Genomic DNA, 24,405 nt, shown 5'->3' on the forward strand with positions numbered 1-24,405 from the left:
TGTGTGTGAAGAAAATAAAATAAAAATGCATTTGTGTGAGTGACAGGACAGGAGTTCTTGAGTTTCTGCCGATTCTACACGTTGCTCCCAGTCTGAATTAAAGAGGAGCAACACAGTTTGGAGGCTTTTATATTTGAGTATTTAATATAAAACTGAAATCACACAAACACTTGTCACTGTTTTGCATCTGATATACAGCTATGGCCAAAAGTTTAGCATCACCCTGAATAATTTTGCTTCATAAAGTCTCCGTAAAATACTATTATGGCTTCGGGTAGGCTTTTTGCGATTGAATTTTGATTATAGTCTTTGATTACGTAATGTTAAATAAAATAACTCAATTATGTTCATACCAGTATATATATATTTTTTCTCAATCCTAAAATTCTAAGTGATGCAACACTTTTGGCCAGAGCCATGTATAGATAGCGCTGTTCTGTATTTTTTTTTTCAAACATTCTTTAAAACAACTGCAAAGGCAGAGTAACTTACAAAAACCTGATTCCAAAATACTAAAATCAGTATTTCTACAAAACAATCCAAATGTACAAAGAAGTATCAAAATGCATTTAACCATTTAAAAATGCAGATCCAATAATGGGCTGACTTATATTCCACTGACGTTCCTGAGTATAATTAGTGTTCCACAATTTCGGTTTATTCCGAATTTTACTGAAAAATTACAGAATCTTTTTTAAACTACAGTCTACAGGCAGCCCTGCTCAAATTCTTAAGTCACGGTGGGGCCTGCCTTCAAGACAACACAACATGTTGTAGGTACCTAAGTTAGGTCTTGCTTTTGTACTCTACAAGATTTAAATGGCCAACCAGACAGGCATTGCAAAAGGCACGTATCTACTGAAGGGAACCAGTACTGGTCAGTGGTACCTGCTGTTTTAAGTGTTGATTGCTGTTAAAGAAAACTTAAAACAAAACTTTGGGATTAATAAATCATTTCCCTGGAACTGTTTTCCATACACGAAGGCCAGCGTACCCTGGAGTTTGGGAATGTAGGATATGGAGCTGATTTCATCCCCTTTGGTCACGATTTTTTTAATTTTAATTTTGAGAAATGGTAACAGTTTGTGTGAGCTCTGTGGAGTTCGACAAGTTGTACTGCCAAAACTTTGAAAAAGCATATATGTATTATAAAACAGATACATCGATAGTTAACTGAACATGGTAGAGTCATGCACACACTGACTGAAGGGGATGCCAGGGCTTGATGTCCTATGCAGCATTGAAGTGTGTTCAGAATGCACGTTAACAGCTGCCCGAGATTGGTAACTGAAACAGTGGAGAATGTGATGTCCTGTATGAAAAGGGTATGGCTTGCACCTCAAAAGCAAGCTCTAGGTGTCTGTTGTTTGTCATGCAATCACATCTCTATTAAAACAGCCAGACTGAGGCAAGTCTGTCTTCAGCTGCCTTCGTGGTCCTGCCTCGCTGAGGCTCCTCAGGGCCACTACGATTTACTCAGGGTCTTCTTTTCCATGAAGAACTGTTGGGCAGAAGAAGACTTTGTTAGAGAATGGTGAGGGTGAGGCGCTACACTAGGAGCACGCTCTAAAAGGAAGCAGGTAAAAGAGAATGCATTGTGCAGTACAGCCCCCAGGAAGGGACTGCATGGGTAATAGTCAGGAAATGTTCAATAAATCGATGGGAATCCAAGTTAATACATGCACATGGATACACAAATGGATAAGATACAGGTACATCTAGTGGGGCCGCTGTGGGGATCAGTGCTGAGACCCCTGCTATTTCTTATCTACATAAATGACCAAGACTGGGATAATTAGCAAGCTTGTAAAATTTGCAGTCCATACAAAGCTAGGGGGAGAGGCCGATGCATAAGCAGCAGCAAACACATGGCAAATAATGAACTGGAACACAAAGACCTTTGCATTTTAGTAGACTCCTAACGTTACACATTTAGAAGGGTAATGCCCTCGACATAGCCCTGCAAAGGGGCAGCCTCCCGGACTCACCTTGCGGAGCGAGGCGAAGGCAGGGCCGAAGGAAGGCTGCACCTGGGTGCTGCTCCGGATCCACTGGGGCAGCTTGGAGAGCGGGCCGGCCCGGGAGTACCGCTGGTCCAGGAGCAGGACACTGGCGTAGTCGCCACGGTGACGGATCGCTCGGCCTGGAAGAGGGAGAGGTTACTAACCAGTTCAGAACAGGAGGGTCTGGCTGTCCTAGTCCTCACTAGGGTTGTGTTACTTGGTTAAAGAAGATTCCTGTGCTTGCTGGGGTGTTGTATAAATAATGTGTGACTATGCGGCTGTGGCATGGGATTTTATTTCACGCTCCAGGATGTCTGTCCCCTCCCACGAAAACAAGCAGGATTAATGCACTTTCATACAATAGTCAAATACAGATAAAAAAAATTCACAAGAACAAATTGTACATTATTTTATTGTTTAGCACATACACCAAAAATCTAAAACAAAAATTTACATATTTCAAATAAAATCATTTCAGAAAAAATAAATATAACAACAACAGGATTCTTGCTGGTTTCATTTTTAAGTGAGAGTGGAGAGCAGGAGAGATGGATTTATAAAACTAGAGCTGGACAAAGAAAATTGCAAATCTATTGCACAGCAATGTTATTGCAGATAAGATTCCTTGATACTGCAATTGGTTGCATGCAGGTATTGCATACCATTGAAATACCTTTGTGACACCACATGTGCAAACAGGTTTGACAAAGGGAGGGTGAGTGCTCTTACCGATGGACTGGTTCACAGCCTTCATACAGAGGTTTTCAATCAGCGCCTTCCCCGGACTCACACCTCCTACTCTGGGCTGCACAGAAACAAAACCAACATATGAAAAGGAAACGGCTTTCTACTAGACAAATGGACTGAACATTCACAGGCAAACCTCCGAACAACAGTGCTCAATGGACTGAACATTCGGAATGCCCCAGTATGGGTCCTTCTATCTTTCATTCAGGGTATACTGTACAGATAAGCCCAGTTTGTAGGAGCAAGCCCTCGTCCTGTCTCGTTAATTACAGTCTGAGGCTGAGGGGCTAAGTGTGTTCCATTATAATGAGAATCAGAGTACCAGTGAAATGGCATTATGGGAGCCGTGACCGTACCACCTTCTAACCTGCTCCGTGGTATAAAGGGCCATTTTATAAAGGCAGACCAGAACACACTTTGGAGGGTTATCTGACTGGATGTTTGACCCAGCCTGTGACTCACCATGGTTTTGTCCAGATAGGCCATCTTCTCCTGCAGCTCAGGGGACTTGATATTGGGGTACGGCATCCCCACCATGACAACACACCTGCAGAGAGAAGTTTGTAGTTTTCGATATACTTAACGAAAAACTGACAAAAGTTGAAAAAACGTGACATTTGGAAATCTAACATGAAATTCTGTACTACTGTTATGGCTTCCGGTAGACTTTGGCGATATCACTTTGTAGTTTCTTTGATTACATGTTAAATAAAAGATCTCAATTATATATAAACATTTAATTTTTTTTGTCTCATTTAAGATCACAGATTCTCTGATCCACGACTGCTCTACACTGCGACTCCCAGCCTGTTTCCTCCGCTCCAGGGGGGCACTGACCTGCCCAGCTCATCTGAGAAGTTGATCCCCTCGCTCATCTTCCCTCCAACCACCGAGAACAGCAGAGCTCCGGTCAGGGGGCCGGCAGATGGGCTGCAGCGCTGTGGACAGACAAACAGACAGAGACCCCATGACATCACCGTGCGGTCATGTCTTCACTGGATCAAGGGGCAGCCCTATCAACAGGCTCTCATTGTGCTGTTTGAAGATTTAAACTGTGCTGTCTGACATCAGAGGGTTGCTAATTGAATTACTCCTATCAGCATGGCATAAAGAGACATTGATTACAATACAGTAAGCCGTGACATACCGCCCTATAAAACTAGTGTCTTCCACAAAACATTAGGGGCTGGAAGTATAGCACATGCGCTCGGGCAAAATAAACAGTCAGTGTTGCCGGCTACACAGAACTCTTTTCAGCGTGAGTTCCTGTTACTGAAAAGCCCTCCTCACCTGTATGCACCGGGAGTACTCCGCCAGCACCTGCTCCACCTGGCTGGCTTTCTTTGGCTCCTGGAAAATCTGCCACGGAACGAGAAACAGGAGTGAAAACCAAGGCGTTCATTTCACTGCCTCTTATTCGCTTTACAACAGCATGGCTGATTCATGTGCTGTAGGTCACATGGTCTGATTGAAGCCAGACTGCAGCCAGACCATTGCTGGGAGCTTGAACCACAGGAAGTGATTCAGTACCAGGAAGCATCAGATTCAAGTATAAAATACAGCAAATAATGGGGGGGGGGTTTAAAATCAGAGGCAAGAAAAATGATTTTAAAACCTTGGATACCTTGAAGATATTAATTATTATTAAAATGAGGGAGTAATGATAATTTGTACCGGTTATAGTTTAGACTTCCTCAACATAAAGTGCAAATCAAATTAGTTTCCTAGCTTTTGAATTGTTTGGATTTCGTGCTGATGAAACTGTGACCTGAGCAGCTAGACAGGAACCCAGGGGCCGTACCTTCAAAGCATTTCCTCCGTTCTTTAATTAACAAAACACTTTGAGTGACCTACAGTTAAAAAGTTTACATACCCCAATGGAAATGTATAATTTCTAGAAACTTCTTGAAAATAAATAATTTTAGGAAAAATATTTTGTGGCAAAAGTTTTGTTTTTGTGGACAGGGAAAAAAAAAGTTACAAGAAATACAGCAGTCTACAATTATTTATTTCAGCAATTCTTTTGCAAAACTCAAAAAATGATAATTCACAAGAATTCATACCCTGACAAGGAAAATGAAATTAATAGCTAGTTGAGGCACCTTTAGCAATAACCCTCTTTAAAACGATTAGGATATTTGTCAATGAGCTTTTGGCATGATTCTTTAATGAATTTTGACCATTCTTCAACGCAAAATTGTTCCAGTTCATTCAAATTCCAAGGACTTCTCTTGTGCACAACCTTCTTCAACTCATACCAAAGATTTTCAATCGGATTTAGATCGGGACTTTGACTAGGCCATTCCAGAACCTTGATTTTTCTTCTTTATCCATTCTGAAGTAGATTTTGATGTGTGCTTTGGATCGTTGTCGTGTTGGAACGTCCAGTTGCGCTTTAAACCAAGTTTTGTAGCGGAGGGTTTCAGATGATTGGCCAATATGTTTTGGTATGCTATGGAATCCATTTTACCATGTATTGGAACTAAACTAAATGTCCTGCTCCATTAGAGGAAAAACAGCCCCACAGAAGGATATTACCACCTCCATGCTTGACAGTAGGTATGGTGTTCTTTTCTTTGTACACCTCACCAGACTTTCTCCAAACATAACGACTATCAGCGTGACCAAATAGCTCGATTTTTGTTTCATCACTCCACAAAACCTTTGACCAGAACTCATATCCATCATTCAAATTATGTTTTGCAAACTTTAAGCGATTGTCCTTGTGACGTTTTCCGAAGTGACTTTTTTCCTTGGCCTGCGACCATTGAGACCTTCACCATGCAATACTCAACCTATGGTTGAAATGGAAACCCCAGTCCCACTTGCAGCCAATTCACTTTGAATATACCCTTTTATACTCTCCAAGAATGTTCACCTACAATCCAGCATTTTCTAGAATTAAGTTCTGCATTATCATATTGAAATTTCGAGCACCTTGTAGACAATACTGTCATAGCATCAAAGGGTATAAATACTTCTGAATTAGCATTTTTGGAGTTTTGCAACAAAATTGCTAAAATAAATAATTGTAAACATCTATTTCTTGTAACTTTTTTTCCTTATCCACAAAAGCAAAAGTTTTGCTACAAAAGATTTGTCCTAAAATTCTTTGTTTTCACGAAATTCCTAGAAATGATGCATTTCCATTGGGGTATATAAACTTTTGACTACAACTGTATGTAACTTAGTGATTTGCTTCTAGATTTGTAAAACAAAATTAGGTGTTTTTTCCTCTTTCAAAAAGTAGGAGTTAATTAAAGACTGGAGTAACTGCTTTGTTAACAGGGCCCCAGGCCTCCAGAGGTGGAAGAGTGAGAGCTGCTCTAACTGGGGCACAGTACAGGGGAATGCCTGGGAGACAGCGAGTCTGGGGCTCTGTACCTTCTTCTTGGCAGAGAGGCGAGCTAGGAGCCCGGTCTGCTCCCAGTGAGCGTGGATCCGCTTCTCGTACTCGTAGGAGGGGAAGAAGCAGACCACGCCGCCCGGCACCACGTTGCACAGGTTGGACAGGATCCGGCCCGTCTCATCCATCTAGGAGGAAAGCTTGGTTAGTCTCTGGGATTACGGGAGCGCAACCTGCACAGGACAGAGTTTCAGCATCCAGCACTACAGTATAAAACACTGCTGAATATAGAAATACTGTCAGTGTCTCTTAGCATTTCTGAATACAAATATCATATCACATATTATAGGATCGCAGAAAAAAAAAAATCACGGAATTTGCTCCCTCTCGCAGAATTTTTAATTAACAAAACTGAAACATTTGCTCCCTACTATCACTGTACATGTCACTAGAGCGCACACATGCTGTTGTATAGTGAGAAGTGTGGCGGGGTTTCAGTGCAAGCTTTAGTTCAGCCATGGAGAGATTCCTAAGGCCATCGGTGAACTCTGGAAACAAATCTAAATTAGCACCGAATATAGCAGCAAAAGATAGGGCATAAATGCAAAAATCATCTGTTAAAACGACAGAAGACCATGGCAACGACCATGGATAGACAAACAGTGGCTACTGAAGAATGAAATAAGGCAAGATTATTATTATTATTATTATTAATAATAATAATAATAATAATATTATTATTATTATTATTATTATTATTATTATTAATATTTTACAAAAGGATTTCATAGTTTAGTCGCAAGTTCAAAGTGAAGCGTTGTTCTGTTACTCCTATGTGAAAGGTCAGAGAAAAACAATTAGGACCTTGCTTGTACTCCCTATGTTGCAGGTCCTGAAATATGTCATTCTAATTACATATGGAAATACACACGTTTCTTGTACATGGTGATGTAACATGAAGGCTCAAACAGGAAGGCGGTAGCGAACTATATTAGATATTATCCGATTACTTGGGATGACAACATTTTTGTGAAAATGTTTGTTTTATTGAAATCATTACTTTCCCGTTTGTTTAGCACTTTCACATTGTGGCCTTGGTCAAAGAAACAAAAAAGCTAGTTTATCAGCCAATCATTGTTGCCTGTCACTGTTTCCAAACGCTTGTCACAGCATCCAGACTATTTCTATGTGCTGTCTTGATGTGAATACGCTTTAGAATTACAACATTTTGGTGAACAACAAAAACATTTTAGGCCCTGTACCCCTTTCCAAAAAATCTAGTCTACCGCGTACCCCCATCTGAGATAGGGTCATAATATACCAATGAAAACAGAAGAACAAATGGCATTTTCTAGTAACTAGGCTTAAGTACTTATTGATGTTAACTGAAAATATGTATTTTTTAAAATGCTTACCTACCAATGCGATGGATGTGCCTGCTTTTCATCACAGATTTCAGTAAAACTACACCCTGATTAGTAAACAATGCAGCCCATACACAAGGGTATGTTATTCTGTATTTTAAAATGAACCAATAGGACTTCAAGTTACAAAGAAATGTAAGCAGGTCATTAAAAGAAAATAAATAAGCCTTGATTTGCTGCATGGAAAACTGCTGTTAAACTAATTAAATTAAATTAAATTAAATTAAATTAAAACTGAAAATGCTATGTAAAAGTCTTTCAAAAATGATTTCTTTTTTTTTTTTTAGCCTACAGACTGCAGAACCAATGCCAGTTTTTTTATTCCTTGATTTCCATTAAAACATGTTTATTCTGGTTTTTTCTTTCAGATTTTAGTAATGTGACTTAATAAAAAATGAATTTAACTAACTGTGACTTACTTTTTCTTATTTATTTATACTCATTAACACTGTTTTTCATTAAAAAGTCATTGCCGCAGAATCTCGTTGCAGATTTTAGGAAATTTTACCACAGATTTCCGTGGGGACTAATATGTATATATAGTAATATGGCTTTATAGTGTGTTCAATATACACAGATGTTGTAATATATGAAAAAAAGTTCCAATACGTTTGTGTTGCAGCCTCTTGCAGTGCAGATCCTGTGGTTCTGTTCCTACCATGTGGGGCGTGTCCCGTTTCTGATAGGTGAACTCCAGCTGCTGCCCAGAGGGGCCGCTGCACAGGATGATGGGTAGAATATTGTTGGGTGGGATCACATGACCTGCAAGTGAGGGAAGAGACGAGAAGAGAAAGCCGTGAGACAAAGAGACACTGCGAGACACCTTGGGACACTATGAGACACAGCGAGACAATATGAGACACTGCCAGTCACTGAGACACTGATTTTTTTGAGGATGCAACATCGACAATGGATAATTGCAAAGCATATGACATGGTTTATTTAGATTTCCAGAAAGCTTTTGACAAAGTCCCACATAAAAGATTAATTCTCAAACTGAACATTCAAATATACATGGATTAGGGAGTGGTTAACATGTATAAAACAGAAAGTACTGATTAGAGGAGAAACCTCAAAAATGGAACGAGGTAACCAGTGGTCCTCTGCTATTCCTAATCTACATTAATGACTTAGAGTCTGGTATAGTAAGCAAACTTGTTAAATTTGCAGACGACACAAAAATAGGAGGAGTGGCAAACACTGTTGCAGCAGCAAAGGTCATTCAAAATGATCTAGACAGCATTCAGAACTGGGCAGACACATGGCAAATTACATTTAATATAGAAAAGTGTAAGGTACTGCACACAGGCAATAAAAATGTCCATTATAAATACCATATGGGAGACACTGAAATTGAAGAAGGAATCTATAAAAAAAGATCTAGGAGTTTATGTTGACTCAGAAATGTCTTCATCTAGACAATGTGGGGAAGCTATAAAAAAGGCCAACAAAATGCTCGGATATACAGTGAAAAGTGTTGAATTTAAATCAAGGGAAGTAATGCTAAAACTTTACAATGCATGAGTAAGACCTCATCTAGAATACTGTGTTCAGTTCTGGTCACCTCGATACAAAAAGGCTATTGCTGATCTAGAAAGAGTGCAAAGAAGAGCGACCAGAATTATCCCGGCTTTAAAAGGCATGTCATATGCAGGCAGGCCTAAAGAATTGAATCTGTTCAGTCTTGAACAAAGAAGACTATGTGGTGATCTGATTCAAGCATTCAAAATTCTAAAAGGTATTGACAATGTCGACCCAGGGGACTTTTTCGACCTGAAAAAAGAAACAAGGACCAGGGGTCACAAATGAAGATTAGATAAAGGAGCATTCAGAACAGAAAATAGGAGGCACCTTTTTACATAGAGAATTGTGGCAGTCTGGAACCAACTCCCCAGAAATGTTGTTGAAGCCGACACCCTGGGATCCTTTAAGAAGCTGCTTGATGAGATTCTAGGATCAATAAGCTACTAACAACCAAAACGAGCAAGATGGGCCGAATGGCCTCCTCTCGTTTGTAACCTTTCTTAAGTTATTATGTTCTTATGAGACAATATGAGACACTGCCAGACTATGAGACACAGAGAGACAATATGAGACACCGCCAGACACCGTGATACGCAACAGGAGGGAACCAACAGGCAGAGGAGTGAGTGAATGTGCAGGCAGACCATCAACGGGAGACAGAAATAATAATACTAGAGACATGAGGCAGGAAGGAAGAGGAGACGCATGAACAAGGGGCTGTAAACAACAAGGGGGTGACAGAAGACAGGCAGGAATTGAGCAGCAGTCTTACGAGAGAGAGAGAGAGAGAGAGAGAGAGAGAGAGAGAGAGAGAGAGAAAGAGAGAGAGAGGGAGAGAGCACAGCCAGGAGCTGCTTAAAGAAACAGAAGAGCTGTGTGAAGGAGTTAAAATGGAGATCCATTCCCTTATTTTCATCAGGACTCACCGCAAGAGAACACTGCAATGCGCTCCGGCCCCACCCCTGCAGACAGCAGCAACTGCTCCTTGAAATCAGCCACCTGGAACAGACACAAAGTGAGATATGGACTGCAGAGCACACTGAGGAGCTCCTACACTGCTGCTGATACCACAGATCCAGAACAATTTTCACACGCTTGTCACGTAGATTCAGTGCAGTGCCACGTTGGCCCTGAAAGGAGACTCACTGGCTGCATGGTCCCCCCTGCGATGATCACGGCTCTGCACTGCTGGAGCACTGCGGAGAAGTGGACAGCAGGGTTCAGCATCAGGAACTTCAGGCTGCTCTGAGCCAGCGAGCCTGCAGGGACAGGGGAGGAAATCAGACAGGCAGGGAGAGTGAGACGGACAGGAAATCAGACAGACAGGGAGAGGGCAGTAAATCAAGGAGGCAGGCACAGAGAGGGGCAGGGAGATGGGAGGAAATCAGGGAGGCAGGGAGAGTGAGACGGGCAGGAAATCAGACAGACAGGGAGAGGGCAGTAAATCAAGGAGGCAGGCACGGAGAGGGAAGGAAATGTTCCATATACAGCTATGGTCAAAAGGTTTGCATCACTCTATAGAATTAACACATTTTGCTTCATAGACTTTTGCAATACCCCCCTCCCCCCTTCACTGCGCCTCCTCCAGCCCTACCCTGCCTGTGCAGCACCACTCTCCCGTCCTTGTTGGCGTTGGTCAGTGCGAAGAGGAACCCTTCTATCTGCATCATGGGAGAGGCCATGCCGGGCTGCCCATCCTCCATTGCCCCCGTCTGGTCTGGAGAGTGAACTGCAAAAAGGGAATATCAGGGAGAGTTAGCCAGGCTGACAGTTCAGCATCGTCAGCTCATTCTGTGAATCTGGCTCTTGACTGTGAGGCCTTCATGCAGCATGACAAACTGTAACATGCGGGGACAGGAATCCATGAGCTGGTTTTCCAAAAATAAAAAGAAAGACACAAAAGGCCTCCATGTCTTCAGAATACAGCTGTTGATGTTACAATATTAGTAAAAAAAAAAGTCAGAGTGCCAGTTTAAAGGACTCAGAAGTGACTTGGACTGTGGACTGAGTTCTATAGGTAAATAAAAAGCTGAAAGCAAGATTATGACAGCATTCCCAGCAGGGGGTAGAGGGGGGCAGGACAACAGAAAGAGGTTAGCATTAGGGGGTCAGGGGTGTAGGGGGTCAGGGGTGCAGGGTGTCAGGTGTTTAAGGGTTAGGGTTCAGGGGGTGCAGGGTGTCAGGTGTTTAAGGCTTAGGAGGTCAGGGGGTGCAGGGTGTCAGGTGTTTGTTAGGGGTCAGGGGGTGTAGACTCACCCTCGGGGGCGCCCCCGGCTCTGATGGACTGCAGGAATCTCTCGAGCCCCGCGGTCGAGCGGTTTTCCTTGTTGGTGGGCTGGACTGTGCCCCCCTGGAACTTCTCTACAAATCCACTCAGCTGCAGGGAAGGGAAAGAAAGGGAGAGTTAAGTATCACAGTGTAAGACGCACTCAGTGACACACTGCACACTGTTAGACATACACATAGGTGACATCACTGCAGCCAGGCACACACACACAAGTAACATCACTGGACTCTGACACACACACTCAGTGACAGAGGAAATGCTTTTAGCTTCTCCCAGGACGCATGAGTTCCAATACCTCCATCAAATAGAGGAATGTTTCAGCGAGTGTCCTCATGCCTGTAAAGGAGCGCTCCCTGTTTCAGTAAGCTTACCTTCCTGCTGATCATGCTTTTCTCATAATACCGCTGAACCTGTTCCAAATACAGAGACAATGAAGCATCAGGACCAAGCCATCAGATCTGTGTGTTACCCTGTCAGTGTGACGCACGCCCACACGGGTGCTTACAAATCCACTCCTAGGAATCAACTCACTTTTCTTTATAAGCATTTCCATCGCACAGAAGTTTCAGTCCACAAGCTGATCAGTGTGATTTCGATGGAATAATAAATGCGTACGAGGCTGACCAAGTGGTAAATCTGCATAGCAAAGTGCACTGGTGACTAACAACTTTGTCCATCATTGCTGTTACTCACCAAAGTACCCCCCCCCCCCCCCCCCACACGATCAATCCAATCTAACCCCCCTTACCTTGAACAGGTTAATATTGTCAATCTGCGCCTTGAACAGGAAATTATTGATCGACTGCAGCTCCGTCCCTGCATGAAGGGGGAGAAAATCAAATAAATCTGCCTTCCACCAATTTACTGCACATTGAAAACATGAAAGAGAGAGCCTCTAATCTGAACACAGTGGAGGGCAGCAGGATCCCTAATCTGAATACAGTGGAGGGCAGCAGGATCCCTAATCTGAATACAGTGGATAGCAGGGCCTCTAATCTGAACACAGTGGATTCAGAGCTGGGGTCTGTACCGCAGTGGATAGCAGGGCCTCTAATCTGAACACAGGTGATTCAGAGCTGGGATCTGTACCGCAGTGGATAGCAGGGTCTCTAATCTGAATACAGTGTATAGCAGGTTCTCTAATCTGAACACAGTGGATTCAGAGCTGGGATCTGTACCGCAGTGGATCGAAGCCCTGCTCTGTATGTTGTATTCAGACAGTGCTGTTAATAAATCACACAGGATTGATACAGAGTGAAAGGGCGACTGCAGGAGTGAGATCTACGTTTGAGGGGTGCAAGCTTCTGTTTAACAGGAGTATTTAACACATTTCAACTTATTCTACATGTTTGTAACCAGCCAGAAGCCGCAAGCCTGGTCTTACCTGGCTCTGTTACGACCTGCGTATTGGGGTTCTGTCCAACTTTGCCTTTAAAGCAAGAAAAAAAACCAAGATCAAACATTTTGATGCAAAATGTACAGAGGAAAATGCATTATAAATAAATAAATAAATAAATAAATAAATAAATAAATACAATTCAGTATGCAAGTGTCGATGTTGTGTGACCACTGATAGACAATCATCCTAGAATAAGTCTTAATGGTTTGATGTTTCAGAATGAACACAATTTGAGTTTGTAGTGCTGAAGGATTGTGTGTGTGTGTGTTAGTGTGGTGTGCTCCTGCTGAAGGGGTTATGAGGACCTGGAGCATGTGTATGTTTTCCTGTTGATGGATTGTGAGGACACAGAGGGTTTGTGTGTTAGTGTGTGTCTGTCTGTGTGTGCTCCTGTTGAAGGATTGTGAGGACTTTTTGTGTGTGTGCGCGCATCTGTTGAAGGATCACAGAAACCTGCTGTGTGTGTCTCCCTGTTGAAGGATCACAGCTCTACAGTGTGTGTCTCTCTGTTGAAGGATCACAGCTCTGCAGAGTGTATCTCCCTGTTGAAGGATCACAGAGCTCTGTAGAGTGTGTCTCTCTGTTGAAGGATCACAGCTCTGCACAGTATGTCTCTCTGTTGAAGGATCACAACTCTTCACAGTGTGTCTCTCTGTTGAAGGATCACAGCTCTGGACAGTGTGTCTCTCTGTTGAAGGATCACAGCTCTGCACAGTGTGTCTCTCTGTTGAAGGATCACACAGCTCTGTAGAGTGTGTCTCTCTGTTGAAGGATCACAGCTCTGCAGAGTGTATCTCCCTGTTGAAGGATCACAGCTCTGCACAGTGTGTCTCTCTGTTGAAGCCTCACAGCTCTGCACAGTGTGTCTCTCTGTTGAAGCCTCACAGCTCTGCAGTGTGTCTCTCTGTTGAAGGATCACAGAGCTCTGCAGTGTGTCTCCCTGTTGAAGGAGTCAAAGGGCTTGTTGTTCTCGTCTCACCTCCCAGCACTCGCACCAGGCTCTCCAGTACATACAAGATCTGTTTGATGTACATCAGGTTCTTGGCTTTCAGTCGGCTCCTGGAACAAACACATCAGTTTAGTTTCATTAAGCTACATAAGCTACGTGACTAAAGTACTGTGTGTGCTTATGATTTCCATCATCTTGTTGAACTCACTGAGGTTGCATCATGTAATCAAAGAAACTACAAAATGACATTGCAAAGTCTACCGGAAGCCATAATAGTGGTACAGTATTTCATGTTAGATTTGTCATATTTTTCAATTTGTCAGTTTTTCGTTAAGTATATGGAAAACTACACAGCGGTACGTAATTCAATATCTTAATGTAACATTATTCAGTAGGTTTCATTCAATTTTGTGAAGCAAAATGTGTCAGTTCTATAGAATGATGTAAAACTTTAGCCATAGCTGTACAGGATACCCCTTGTCTCAGACTTGAGACTGTTGTGATGATGAGAGGGAAGGAGAGATCCGAGAGGAGAGGCCCCTGGAGGGTGCATTTCCTAATTTGACTGCGGCACAGTGCTTTGATGCTGGCAGGATGAGAGGCATGCAGGCAAAAGGTCAGAGCCCGAGTTTGGATTCCAGCAGAGCGGGGAAAGGAATACAAGCCAGCCAAGCAGACAGGCAAACAGACAGACAGACAGGCAGGCATGAAAAGAGAAGGACAGACAGACAGACTCCTACCTGTATCTCTCCATGTACTGGGTCAGCTGAGAGTGAGCACAGCAGAGCTGAAAAATTCAATTTTAAAAATGTATATTTTAAAAAAAAATGTAATACTGTAATACTGTATTATACAGACACTGACACACACACAGACGAAACTCATATTGAACAGCTGAACACGGCAATTTCCGTCACTGGTCTGTAACTGGGGTGCAGCTCACTGTTCTGTAACTGGGGTGCAGCTCAAGACTCATTTAATCTGTGAAGAAAACGATTATTCTCCTGGGCCATTCTTGAAAAGTAACTTCAATACATATTCACTGCAACCCTGCAGTCATCCTTTGAAAACTATAAAAGGTTAAAACCGTATACAAAACTAAAAGCTGATAAGAAACTCAGTCCAGCAGACACACTGTGTGCCTTCATCACTTTAACCTTGTAAGTGTGGGTTGAATATTTGTGAATGAAGGTCTTGTTGCATGCCTTCAAAGCTACACATCCCTACGTGTTTGTAAAGAGCCCAGTCTAATTTGTTTGGTTTTGTCCATCAGGTCCAACCATGTAAATCTCACCAGCAACAGCTGGCATGGCCCGGTACTCGCCCACCCCTGATGTAGATTAAACTTGTGGAAGATCCCATTGACAGATGGAGGCCTCTCGTCACTGATGCACTGCAGAGGTTGAAGGATGTAAACCCCCCTGGTCTCCCTGCCCAGTACCTGAGCTCCAGTGACCAGGGTGCTGTGGATGCAGGTGATGGTGTCAATGAGGTTATGAGCTTCATCGATGATCACAATCTGGTCCTTCAGTTTGATCCCAGAGGCGCGGCGTGTTGACTCGTGAAGCAGAGTTTGATAGGGCAGCACCACCAGCTGAAAGCAGGGTTACAATGAACAGCAATGTTGGCTCTGTGTAAAGGCAGTGATTTATGCACCCTGTTATCTGTAAGTTAAAATCCAATGGATCCTGTTCTCACAGGAACAGTCTGTAGGAAATGCATCATGTGATCTTCACAATATCAGGTAGTGAATGCAGGGCCTCTGTGGGGTAAAGAGAATTCTCAGATGTAGCATAACCCATTTGATTTATTCATATTAGGAATGAAACTAAACTGTGTTAAAATGCATAGCAACAGGAGCAATGTAATGCCACAGAGCTGTACCTATATAAACTAAAGAGTTTGGGCAATGCATTGAATTTCTTGGACCATTTGAAGTCTCCAGGTCTTGTCTGTAAAGAGAATTCCACAGTGCAGGTCACACTGATCAATTATCGTGTAACTGTTAACGCTAGATTTTGCGTCTAGAGAAATATGTTGCAATAAACTGTTTTTGTTTTTGTACTGTCAGTAACCGTGGATATTATTGTTTTAATAAAATGTAATTTGATTATTAACATTTACTGTCATTCAAGACTTGTCATTGATATTTAATCATTCATATTAAATAAACTATTCATTAATAATACAAGGCTTAAGATACTTGCTATAACCTCCTCCTCTCTCCTCTCACCTGTGCTGTGGGGATGGTGAGGAGGAGCCCCTGTAGTAAGAGCATGCTCCTCCTCTCTCCTCTCACCTGTGCTGTGGGGATGGTGAGGAGGAGCCCCTGTAGTAAGAGCATGCTCCTCCTCTCTCCTCTCACCTGTGCTGTGGGGATGGTGAGGAGGAGCCCCTGTAGTAAGAGTATGCTCCTCCTCTCTCCTCTCACCTGTGCTGTGGGGATGGTGAGGAGGAACCCCTGTAGTAAGAGCATGCTCCTCCTCTCTCCTCTCACCTGTGCTGCAGGGATGGCGAGGCGGCCCCCGTAGTAAGGACAGGCTCTGTTCTGCTTGGCCAGCGTGACGAGCTGCTCAATGTCCCGCACCTGCGCCAGGGCCTGGTCTCGGAGGGTCTGCATCGCCGGAGGTGACGAGAACGGGCACACTGCCTTCCTCGGGCCCCTCCGTTTCCGGGGCTCCTCATCCTCAGGGGCCTTCCCTTCTGCGGGGGGTGGTGGAGAGAGACAGGGGCCAGTCAGACAGGAGAGGGGCCCTCGCTGTACAACATGGGGACAATGGGGGCCCTCCAAAAACTCTGAACCATCTTTTATGAGGGTGTCACGCACTGCCCTGCTCACCTGAGTGTTTGTTCTGCATCTCCATGGTGTCCCACACAGTCCTGCTCACCTGAGTGTTTGTTCTGCATCTCCATGGTGTCCCACACAGCCCTGCTCACCTGAGTGTTTGTTCTGCATCTCCATGGTGTCCTGCACTGCCCTGCTCACCTGAGTGTTTGTTCTGCATCTCCATGGTGTCACGCACAGTCCTGCTCACCTGAGTGTTTGTTCTGCATCTCCATGGTGTCCTGCACTGCCCTGCTCACCTGAGTGTTTGTTCTGCACCTCCATGGTGTCACGCACAGTCCTGCTCACCTGAGTGTTTGTTCTGCATCTCCATGGTGTCCTGCACTGCCCTGCTCACCTGAGTGTTTGTTCTGCATCTCCATGGTGTCCTGCACTGCCCTGCTCACCTGAGTGTTTGTTCTGCACCTCCATGGTGTCCTGCACTGCCCTGCTCACCTGAGTGTTTGTTCTGCATCTCCATGGTGTCGCGCACTGCCCTGCTCACCTGAGTGTTTGTTCTGCATCTCCATGGTGTCCTGCACTGCCCTGCTCACCTGAGTGTTTGTTCTGCATCTCCATGGTGTCCCACACAGTCCTGCTCACCTGAGTGTTTGTTCTGCATCTCCATGGTGTCACGCACAGTCCTGCTCACCTGAGTGTTTGTTCTGCATCTCCATGGTGTCCTGCACTGCCCTGCTCACCTGAGTGTTTGTTCTGCATCTCCATGGTGTCCTGCACTGCCCTGCTCACCTGAGTGTTTGTTCTGCATCTCCATGGTGTCCCACACAGTCCTGCTCACCTGAGTGTTTGTTCTGCATCTCCATGGTGTCTCGCACTGCCCTGCTCACCTGAGTGTTTGTTCTGCATCTCCATGGTGTCCCACACAGTCCTGCTCACCTGAGTGTTTGTTCTGCATCTCCATGGTGTCCTGCACTGCCCTGCTCACCTGAGTGTTTGTTCTGCATCTCCATGGTGTCACGCACAGCCCTGCTCACCTGAGTGTTTGTTCTGCATCTCCATGGTGTCCCACACAGTCCTGCTCACCTGAGTGTTTGTTCTGCATCTCCATGGTGTCCCACACAGTCCTGCTCACCTGAGTGTTTGTTCTGCATCTCCATGGTGTCACGCACAGCCCTGCTCACCTGAGTGTTTGTTCTTGTGCATCTCCATGCACCGCTCGTTGATGAGCTGCACAGAGCCGAGCCGTCGCACCTCCTCATTGATGCACAGATTCTACAAGAGGAAGAACAGCACGGCGCTTTACAACAGAAAAGAGCAAGAAGAAACACTCTGCTAAACATGCTCACCTTGTAGCTGATTGATCTCAGAAATCTGTCAAGTCGGGTCTTAAAGGATCCCAGTAATTCAGCATCAACAACATGGCCAGGTAACCCTTGGTAACCTATTCCATCCCCTCACCACTCTAAGTGAAGAAGTGTCTCCTACCCTCTGTCCTAAGTCTATCTCCACTTAATTTCCAACTGTCCTGGTTTTTGTGCTGTACTGTTCAGTTCAACTTGTCAACTCCTTTTAGGACCAAGATCCTTTCAGGCAGCACACCGTTCCATACCGCCCCCCCTTGTAACCTCCCGTGCTGAATGTTCCCCTCACTTCCAGTGTATCAGCGCACGGCATCGCTGGGAGCTGTACCTGTCTAGATGCCAGTGATACCAGTCTGGTGTCTTTGCCAAATGGGCTCTTCTGGACCTCGTGTACAAACTGGGAGAGCTGGGAGTGAGTCCGGCTGCAGTAATATATCTGAGGATCAAGGACAGTTGTTAGGGAGGCACCTGCGCTTTAATAGCAATATTCTCATCATTATCATTGTCCATGCTTTTCTACTTCAACTACAGGTAGCTACACTAGGAGTGGCCCCCTTGGGAAAGGCATGGCTGTGTGGTGTGCATGGCCAGTCATACAGTCAGGGAGCGAAGGTTCGTGTCCTGGCTGTGTGACGTCATCAGTCTTTACTGGGGATTCCAGAGGGAGTGTCGAATTGGCTCTGGCACTCCAGCGGGTTAGGGAGGCAAAACCAGCAGGGACTATTTCTCCTCATCGCGCTACAGCGGACCCTACTGGCCAGGCGCAGAGTGAGCTCATTCCTTTGTCCTCCAGAGTCCGGTAGCTCGCTGACATGCACTCTCGAGATCCTGGTTATAAAAGAGGTAACTGGCTCGGTCGTGGGATCGGAGGACGCCCACTGAACCTTAAGTTCTCCTGAGCAGCTGTGTGGGGGATTGCTGCGGTGAGAGGAAAAATAATTAGAAAATCGGGGGCAAAATAATTGGGCACTAAATTAAAAACATAAATAAATAAAAATAGAGGTGCACAGCACGCTCCAGTAAAGGTGTGTTACAATGTGTCATAGAAACACTCTTTACCAACCTTGGTCACATGCTCTTCTTCCAAATCATCGTCTTCATCATCATAGCTGGAAAACATGGGAAGGTTTTAACATGCCGCTTCCACTCACCACAACAGCGGTTATTATTATTATTATTATTATTATTATTATTATTATTATTATTATTATTATTATTATTATTATTAATACATTCCCAGCAAGTCCCTGCAGTGCACTAATACAGATACAATGAGACCCTAAAACAAGCAGAAAAAAACATTTTGGGATTAGTATTGAACAGATAACTAATTAATTCTATCCACATAATGTATCGTTTAGCAGGAGTTTGCCAAACCCTGCGAGAATCATTTTTACACAGAATCGTCTGGCGTTACAAAGTCCGATCAGCTCTAGCCTTGGAGGAATTTCTCTACCTCAAGAAAGACAGGCCAAGATTAATGCAAAGCAGGTCTGTGCATCCAGCCAGACAATGTATGTGATTATTCTAATGTGTCTCCTTCAGAGTTGGTTAATAGCAGACCTGGGATAAACATAGTTATAAATATGGTTTGTGAAAAGTAATTAGTATTTGAAAATAATTAAATACAGATTGCAGAAAGTAACTATTATTTGAAAATACTGTATTTAAATATGGTTTGTGGAAGGCAATTATTATTTGAAAATATTTAAATATGAGTAAAGTAGTTGAAATACATTGAAATACTTTCAACTCTTCATAAATATGTAACTGTAACATACTGCAGCCTAATTGCTATCCTGCATTCTAATCAGGTTAAGCCATGTCCTTGTTAACCACTCAATTATCTTTTGGAAACTGCTCTATTTCAATTACATTTAATGTGATCAATTAATTGAAATATTTGAAAACAATGAAATATCTTTAACCACTGGTTTAATGGCCTGTTTTGAAGTTATTGAATTTAAATTGGAAATCCTCCTCAACCACCATGTGGTAACTGCAAGACTTGGTACATAATTATACATTTAGTGTAATAATTAGGATTTAGTTTTTGATTATTCATTAACTATTTGGGAATAGTTGGAGATGTATATATTTTTTTCAAATAACTTCATATATTTATGTAACGAACTCTGTGAGGTGTTTCTGTGAGGTGTTCCTGTGAGGTGTTCCTGTGTGGTGTTCCTGTGTGGTGTTCCTGTGTGGTGGTGTTCTGTGGTGGTGCTGCTGAGGTCCCTTCCCCTGGTTACCTATTCTGCTGCTTCTTTGTGTCGTCGTCGCTCTCGTACTCTGCCACGATAAGCTCCTCCTCCTCCCTGTCCTCCAGCCCGCCCCCCTCTGATGTCATCATCTCCTGACTGCGCTGGAGCAGCTGCACAGCCTCCAAGTCTTCATTGCTCTTCTGAAACACAGCATCCCGCTCCCTTAACAGAGTCCTGTTCCCTAAACACAGTCCCGTTCCCTTAAAAGCATCCCGCTCCCTTAACAGAGTCCCACTCCCTTAACAGGGTCCCGTTCCCTTAAAAGCGTCCCGCTCCCTTAACAGAGTCCCGTTCCCTAAACACAGTCCCGTTCCCTTAAAAGCATCCCGCTCCCTTAACAGAGTCCCACTCCCTTAACAGGGTCCCGTTCCCTTAAAAGCGTCCCGCTCCCTTAACAGAGTCCCGTTCCCTAAACACAGTCCCGTTCCCTTAAAAGCATCCCGCTCCCTTAACAGAGTCCCACTCCCTTAACAGGGTCCCGTTCCCTTAAAAGCGTCCCGCTCCCTTAACAGAGTCCCGTTCCCTAAACACAGTCCCGTTCCCTTAACACAGTCCCGTTCCCTTAAAAGCATCCCGCTCCCTTAACACAGTCCCGTTCCCTTAAAAGCATCCCGCTCCCTTAACAGAGTCCCGTGCCCTTAACAGTCATGCTCCCTTAACTGAGTCCCATTCCCTTACTATACTGTACTGTACCTTGCTCTTCATTGTGTTACTGTACTGTACCTTGCGTTTCATTGCGTAGCGCAGCCCCGTGTTGTGTCTAATCTGCTCCAGACGCTCCTCTCTCCTCTTCCTCCTCAGCTCCTCCTCCTGAGGGAAGATCAACATACACAGTCGAGAGCCCACCAATGCACACATACAGTCTAGCACCCCCCAATGCACACACAGTCGAGAGCCCACCAATGCACACATAGTCAAGAGCCCCCCCAGTGCACACAGTCGAGAGCCCCCCCAGTGCACACACACAGACTTTTATAAGAAGAAAAGGTACACAACTGTTGCTTAATTGAACCTTATCAACAAATGAAGACCTTGAAAATAACGGGAAAATGCCCAGTTAATCACTTAATTAGTTCAATGAAGGGTTCAATTAAACAATTGAGCGCTGCGTTGGAACGAGAACCAGCAGACACTGTGTGCCGCCAGGAACAGGGTTGGGAAACACTGCTGTAAAGAGTGTATCCCCAAATCCTGAAGTGTTGAATACCTTGTGTAATCAATGTTTTCATCAGGTTTCATCATAACCAGATGAACGGGCTCTGGATACATTTCGATGTGACGTACGCATGTGCACATCCACAGTATCCCCTGCAGATCTGACCATAGAAACCTCTCTTTACCTTTAGCTTGTTCACCAGGTCCCTCTCTGCCTTCTTCTGCACGAAGTCTGTGATCCAGCCTGGCTCGCTGGGAGAGTGGGGGCTGTCCCGGCTGGCAGAGGAGGGCTGCGTGTGGGGAGAGACCCCCGGCACAGCCAGCAGCACAGCCGCCTCCTGCCTTTTACGCTCCTCCTCATCACGCAGCCAGGAGAGGGCACCACAGATCAGACTCAGAGACTTCCCCTGCAATCAGAGCCCCAGATTAGAGCAGGACTGTATGGAGAGCAGGCAGCACACAAGCACACTGCAGGCAAGCTTACACCACAGAGAAGGAAACAAGACTCCCTGCACAGCAGTTTGACCCATCCCTGGTTTTACTATGAGTTTAATAAGACACACCTGAGCTTGTTACCTATACACTGGGGCTAATCAGGATCATAGTAAAACCTGGAATAGGAGAAAATGCTGTGCAACAGGAGTCTTATTCCCATCTCTGTATCAGGGCTGCTAGTAGTGTTGGCAAGCTTAAGGGAACGGCAGAATGCGGACACTGTAAACCAGTCAATGTAGCACTTGTGACATGACTGTGGTTTGGGTATTTTGAGTCCATTGCTTTTGTAATTGGAGAGTCTTTGAAAAACAGTCCTTTTAAATGCCAGTCAAATTGCCTCTGTGCCAGATGACAGGGAAGACAGCAAGCTAATTCACCACTACAATACAAGCTCACGTCAATGGTTTCTTCTATAATAAAATGTTGGTTTAAAATGACGAGTTGTTCTGGCTGACTTCCGAGAGCACTGTCTGAGAACCTCTCCAATGCACTCTCTGTAATAATATGATATAGGAGATCACTTGTATTCTGGGCTGCATTATACTGACATGAGCCCTTACCGTCCCAGTTGGGCTCTCAAAGATCCCGATCTTCCCTTGATCTAGAGCGCTGTACAAGGATTCCATGAACTGCTCCTGGATGGAATACGGTTGGTATGGAAACGGGAAGCGGGGGGAAGCCTCAGACATCCTGGAAAAGACTGTCTGTGGAGAAACAAATGTGCCTTCTGTAATGTTTCCTTGAAAAACACACAGGATCAAACATGTGCCTGTCCATCAGGCCAGTCTCCTCTTTACACTGCTCTGCTTTAGAGACCACATTGACGTGCCAGTTTGTTTACGTAACCCACAGCAGTAGCTTCAAGCACGTGACCTCCCCTCCATTCACACTCTCATGTCAACGGAATGCCCCCTCCTCTACATGCAGATGATATGACATATATCGATGATATTTAACAAGGAAGACCTTAACTGCAATGTCTGCTTACTAAATATTATTTGTTTTCTGATCTTATCGGGACAGTCCAGTTTGTGTCTAATCCCATCTCATCTGTGTGATATATATATTTATATATAATACATGGATGGAGGCTATATTTGCATGCTGAGCCATTCGAAAAAAAGGCATAATAGCACAGTTAGTGAGGTCAAAATGGCATAATTCCATGATCAACAAAATGAGAATATGTTAAAAAAAAAAAAATGATGTAAAGCTGGCACATTCGTCTTTAAAGACATTCCTGTCAATGACTTTCAAAATTTAAATTACTCGACAACACCCACAATTCGTGTTTTTTGGACACTTTTAACAAATCTGTCTCTGTGAAGATTTACAATCATCCTTCACCAACGGGAGCACCAACCAAGCGAGCGACAAATCTTCGACTCTGACAGCGACTAATAATAAAATTTAAAAAAGCATACCCCATTGAAACACATTCTCCTTAAAAATACGTTATTTTTTGCAGTTCATTATCTACCCAGTTTAGTTCACCATTCCTGAATTATCAAAAAGAAAATTATATTTAAGATTCTTTAATATTGACTTAATGTACGTTATTATTATTCATTAAATTCACGTGCAATTTGAACCATAACACCTGTTTATTGTATTTTTTTATTACAGATACTAATATCCATGTATTATAAAAAAAAAAAAATTGATAGGCTTCAGTGAGTTAAAGGAAAAAATTAAATCTCGGGTTTTGTGACAGTTTATAAACTACTCAACCTAACGGTCTCTTAGTTTATGACGTCACATAAACCCTAGATGGAATTATTTTCCTGTAACTCACTGATGCCCATCTCTCTCTCTCTCTCTCTCTCTCTCTCTCTCTCTCTCTCTCTATATATATATATATATATTTTAAAGGAGGTATAACTGCAGTGTACAAAAATGTAAAGTTTTTTTTTTTTGGATGTACACAAAAGGATTAAATGACTTTTAAAAAAAGTATTTATTTATTGTGTAGAAAGTGAAGCAAATGCCTTTCTACACAGCTGAAGAGTACATGTGGTAAACGCGCAGCATAATTTAAAGGGACGATCATCCACTTATGACACGATTGGTTAACAATTCAACAGAACACACACGCAATTACAGTGTTTTATTCTGTTTTTATATCACCTTGTTTAAAATAATCGATTCTTAGATTAGATTTGAAATAGTACAACGTTGTGTTTTATTAAAAAAATACATATTAAAAGCAAACCTGTTCCCGATTTATACATACCGACCAAAAGGCAGAAAACGACCCGATTTATGCGATCAGGCCCAAACAGTACGGCACGTTTCTTCTGGATAAAGTGATCAAGGTTTCTTTTATTTACACTATATACAGACCCTCTCCCCAGACAGAGACACTTCTTTGCAAAAAGCGCGGGTATAGAGAGAAAGCTTTGGGATAGCCGCCAACCAATCACAGCTCGGAGAGAGTTAATGGTGCCAGAAGAGCCAATCGTGACTCAGTAGAGAATCATCACTCAGAACTGCAGCCGGGGCTCAACGCACACACGCCGTTAATAATAATAATAATAATAATAATAATAATAATAATAATAATAATCATTTAAAAAGTACCATTTCCTAATAACCCTTGCAACCAATGTATTTAATTAACACACAACATGGCCTCTCTGTGTCCTTGTCGTACTTAAATGTACTTT

At 43.5% G+C, this 24,405-nt stretch overlaps 1 protein-coding gene across 2 annotated transcripts; it reads right to left on the minus strand.

Moving 5' to 3' along the window:
- Positions 1-116: 116 nt before the first annotated feature.
- ddx11 (DEAD/H (Asp-Glu-Ala-Asp/His) box helicase 11) lies at positions 117-24,222 on the minus strand. 2 transcript variants are annotated; one of them, XM_058986354.1, is made up of 27 exons: positions 23,973-24,222; positions 22,300-22,443; positions 21,430-21,651; positions 20,813-20,899; positions 20,078-20,226; positions 18,889-18,934; positions 18,154-18,261; positions 17,646-17,736; positions 16,177-16,382; positions 15,121-15,273; positions 14,420-14,466; positions 13,710-13,789; positions 12,716-12,760; positions 12,080-12,147; positions 11,703-11,741; positions 11,301-11,421; positions 10,639-10,773; positions 10,191-10,303; positions 9,971-10,043; positions 8,179-8,282; positions 6,135-6,284; positions 4,041-4,109; positions 3,588-3,688; positions 3,213-3,297; positions 2,733-2,808; positions 1,989-2,143; positions 117-1,501 (listed from the first exon to the last, which is right to left on the minus strand). In XM_058986354.1, exons 2-27 carry the CDS (start codon positions 22,426-22,428, stop codon positions 1,466-1,468), a joined length of 2,688 nt encoding a protein of 895 aa, XP_058842337.1. In that variant the 5' UTR covers positions 22,429-22,443; positions 23,973-24,222; the 3' UTR covers positions 117-1,465. The 2 variants fall into 2 exon arrangements, with proteins under 2 accessions (XP_058842337.1, XP_033888563.3); XM_034032672.3 differs by having other exon boundaries at positions 20,078-20,229; positions 23,973-24,221.
- Positions 24,223-24,405: the final 183 nt, after the last annotated feature.

This window comes from Acipenser ruthenus, chromosome 14 (assembly GCF_902713425.1).
Source record: "Acipenser ruthenus chromosome 14, fAciRut3.2 maternal haplotype, whole genome shotgun sequence".
In the NCBI taxonomy this organism is placed as follows: Eukaryota; Metazoa; Chordata; class Actinopteri; order Acipenseriformes; family Acipenseridae; genus Acipenser; species Acipenser ruthenus.

What these genes read in the sequence shown, in the direction of transcription:
- ddx11 (XM_034032672.3), bottom strand. Translation starts at nt 22,428, where the DNA reads ATGTCTGAGGCTTCCCCCCGCTTCCCGTTTCCATACCAACCGTATTCC. An exon ending in TATCACTGGCATCTAGACAG is followed by an intron (nt 17,737 to 18,153) that starts GTACAGCTCCCA and finishes TTCCTCTTGTAG; the next exon opens with AATCTGTGCATCAATGAGGA. An exon ending in CAGGGGGGACCATGCAGCCA is followed by an intron (nt 10,044 to 10,190) that starts GTGAGTCTCCTT and finishes TGTCTGTTCCAG; the next exon opens with GTGGCTGATTTCAAGGAGCA.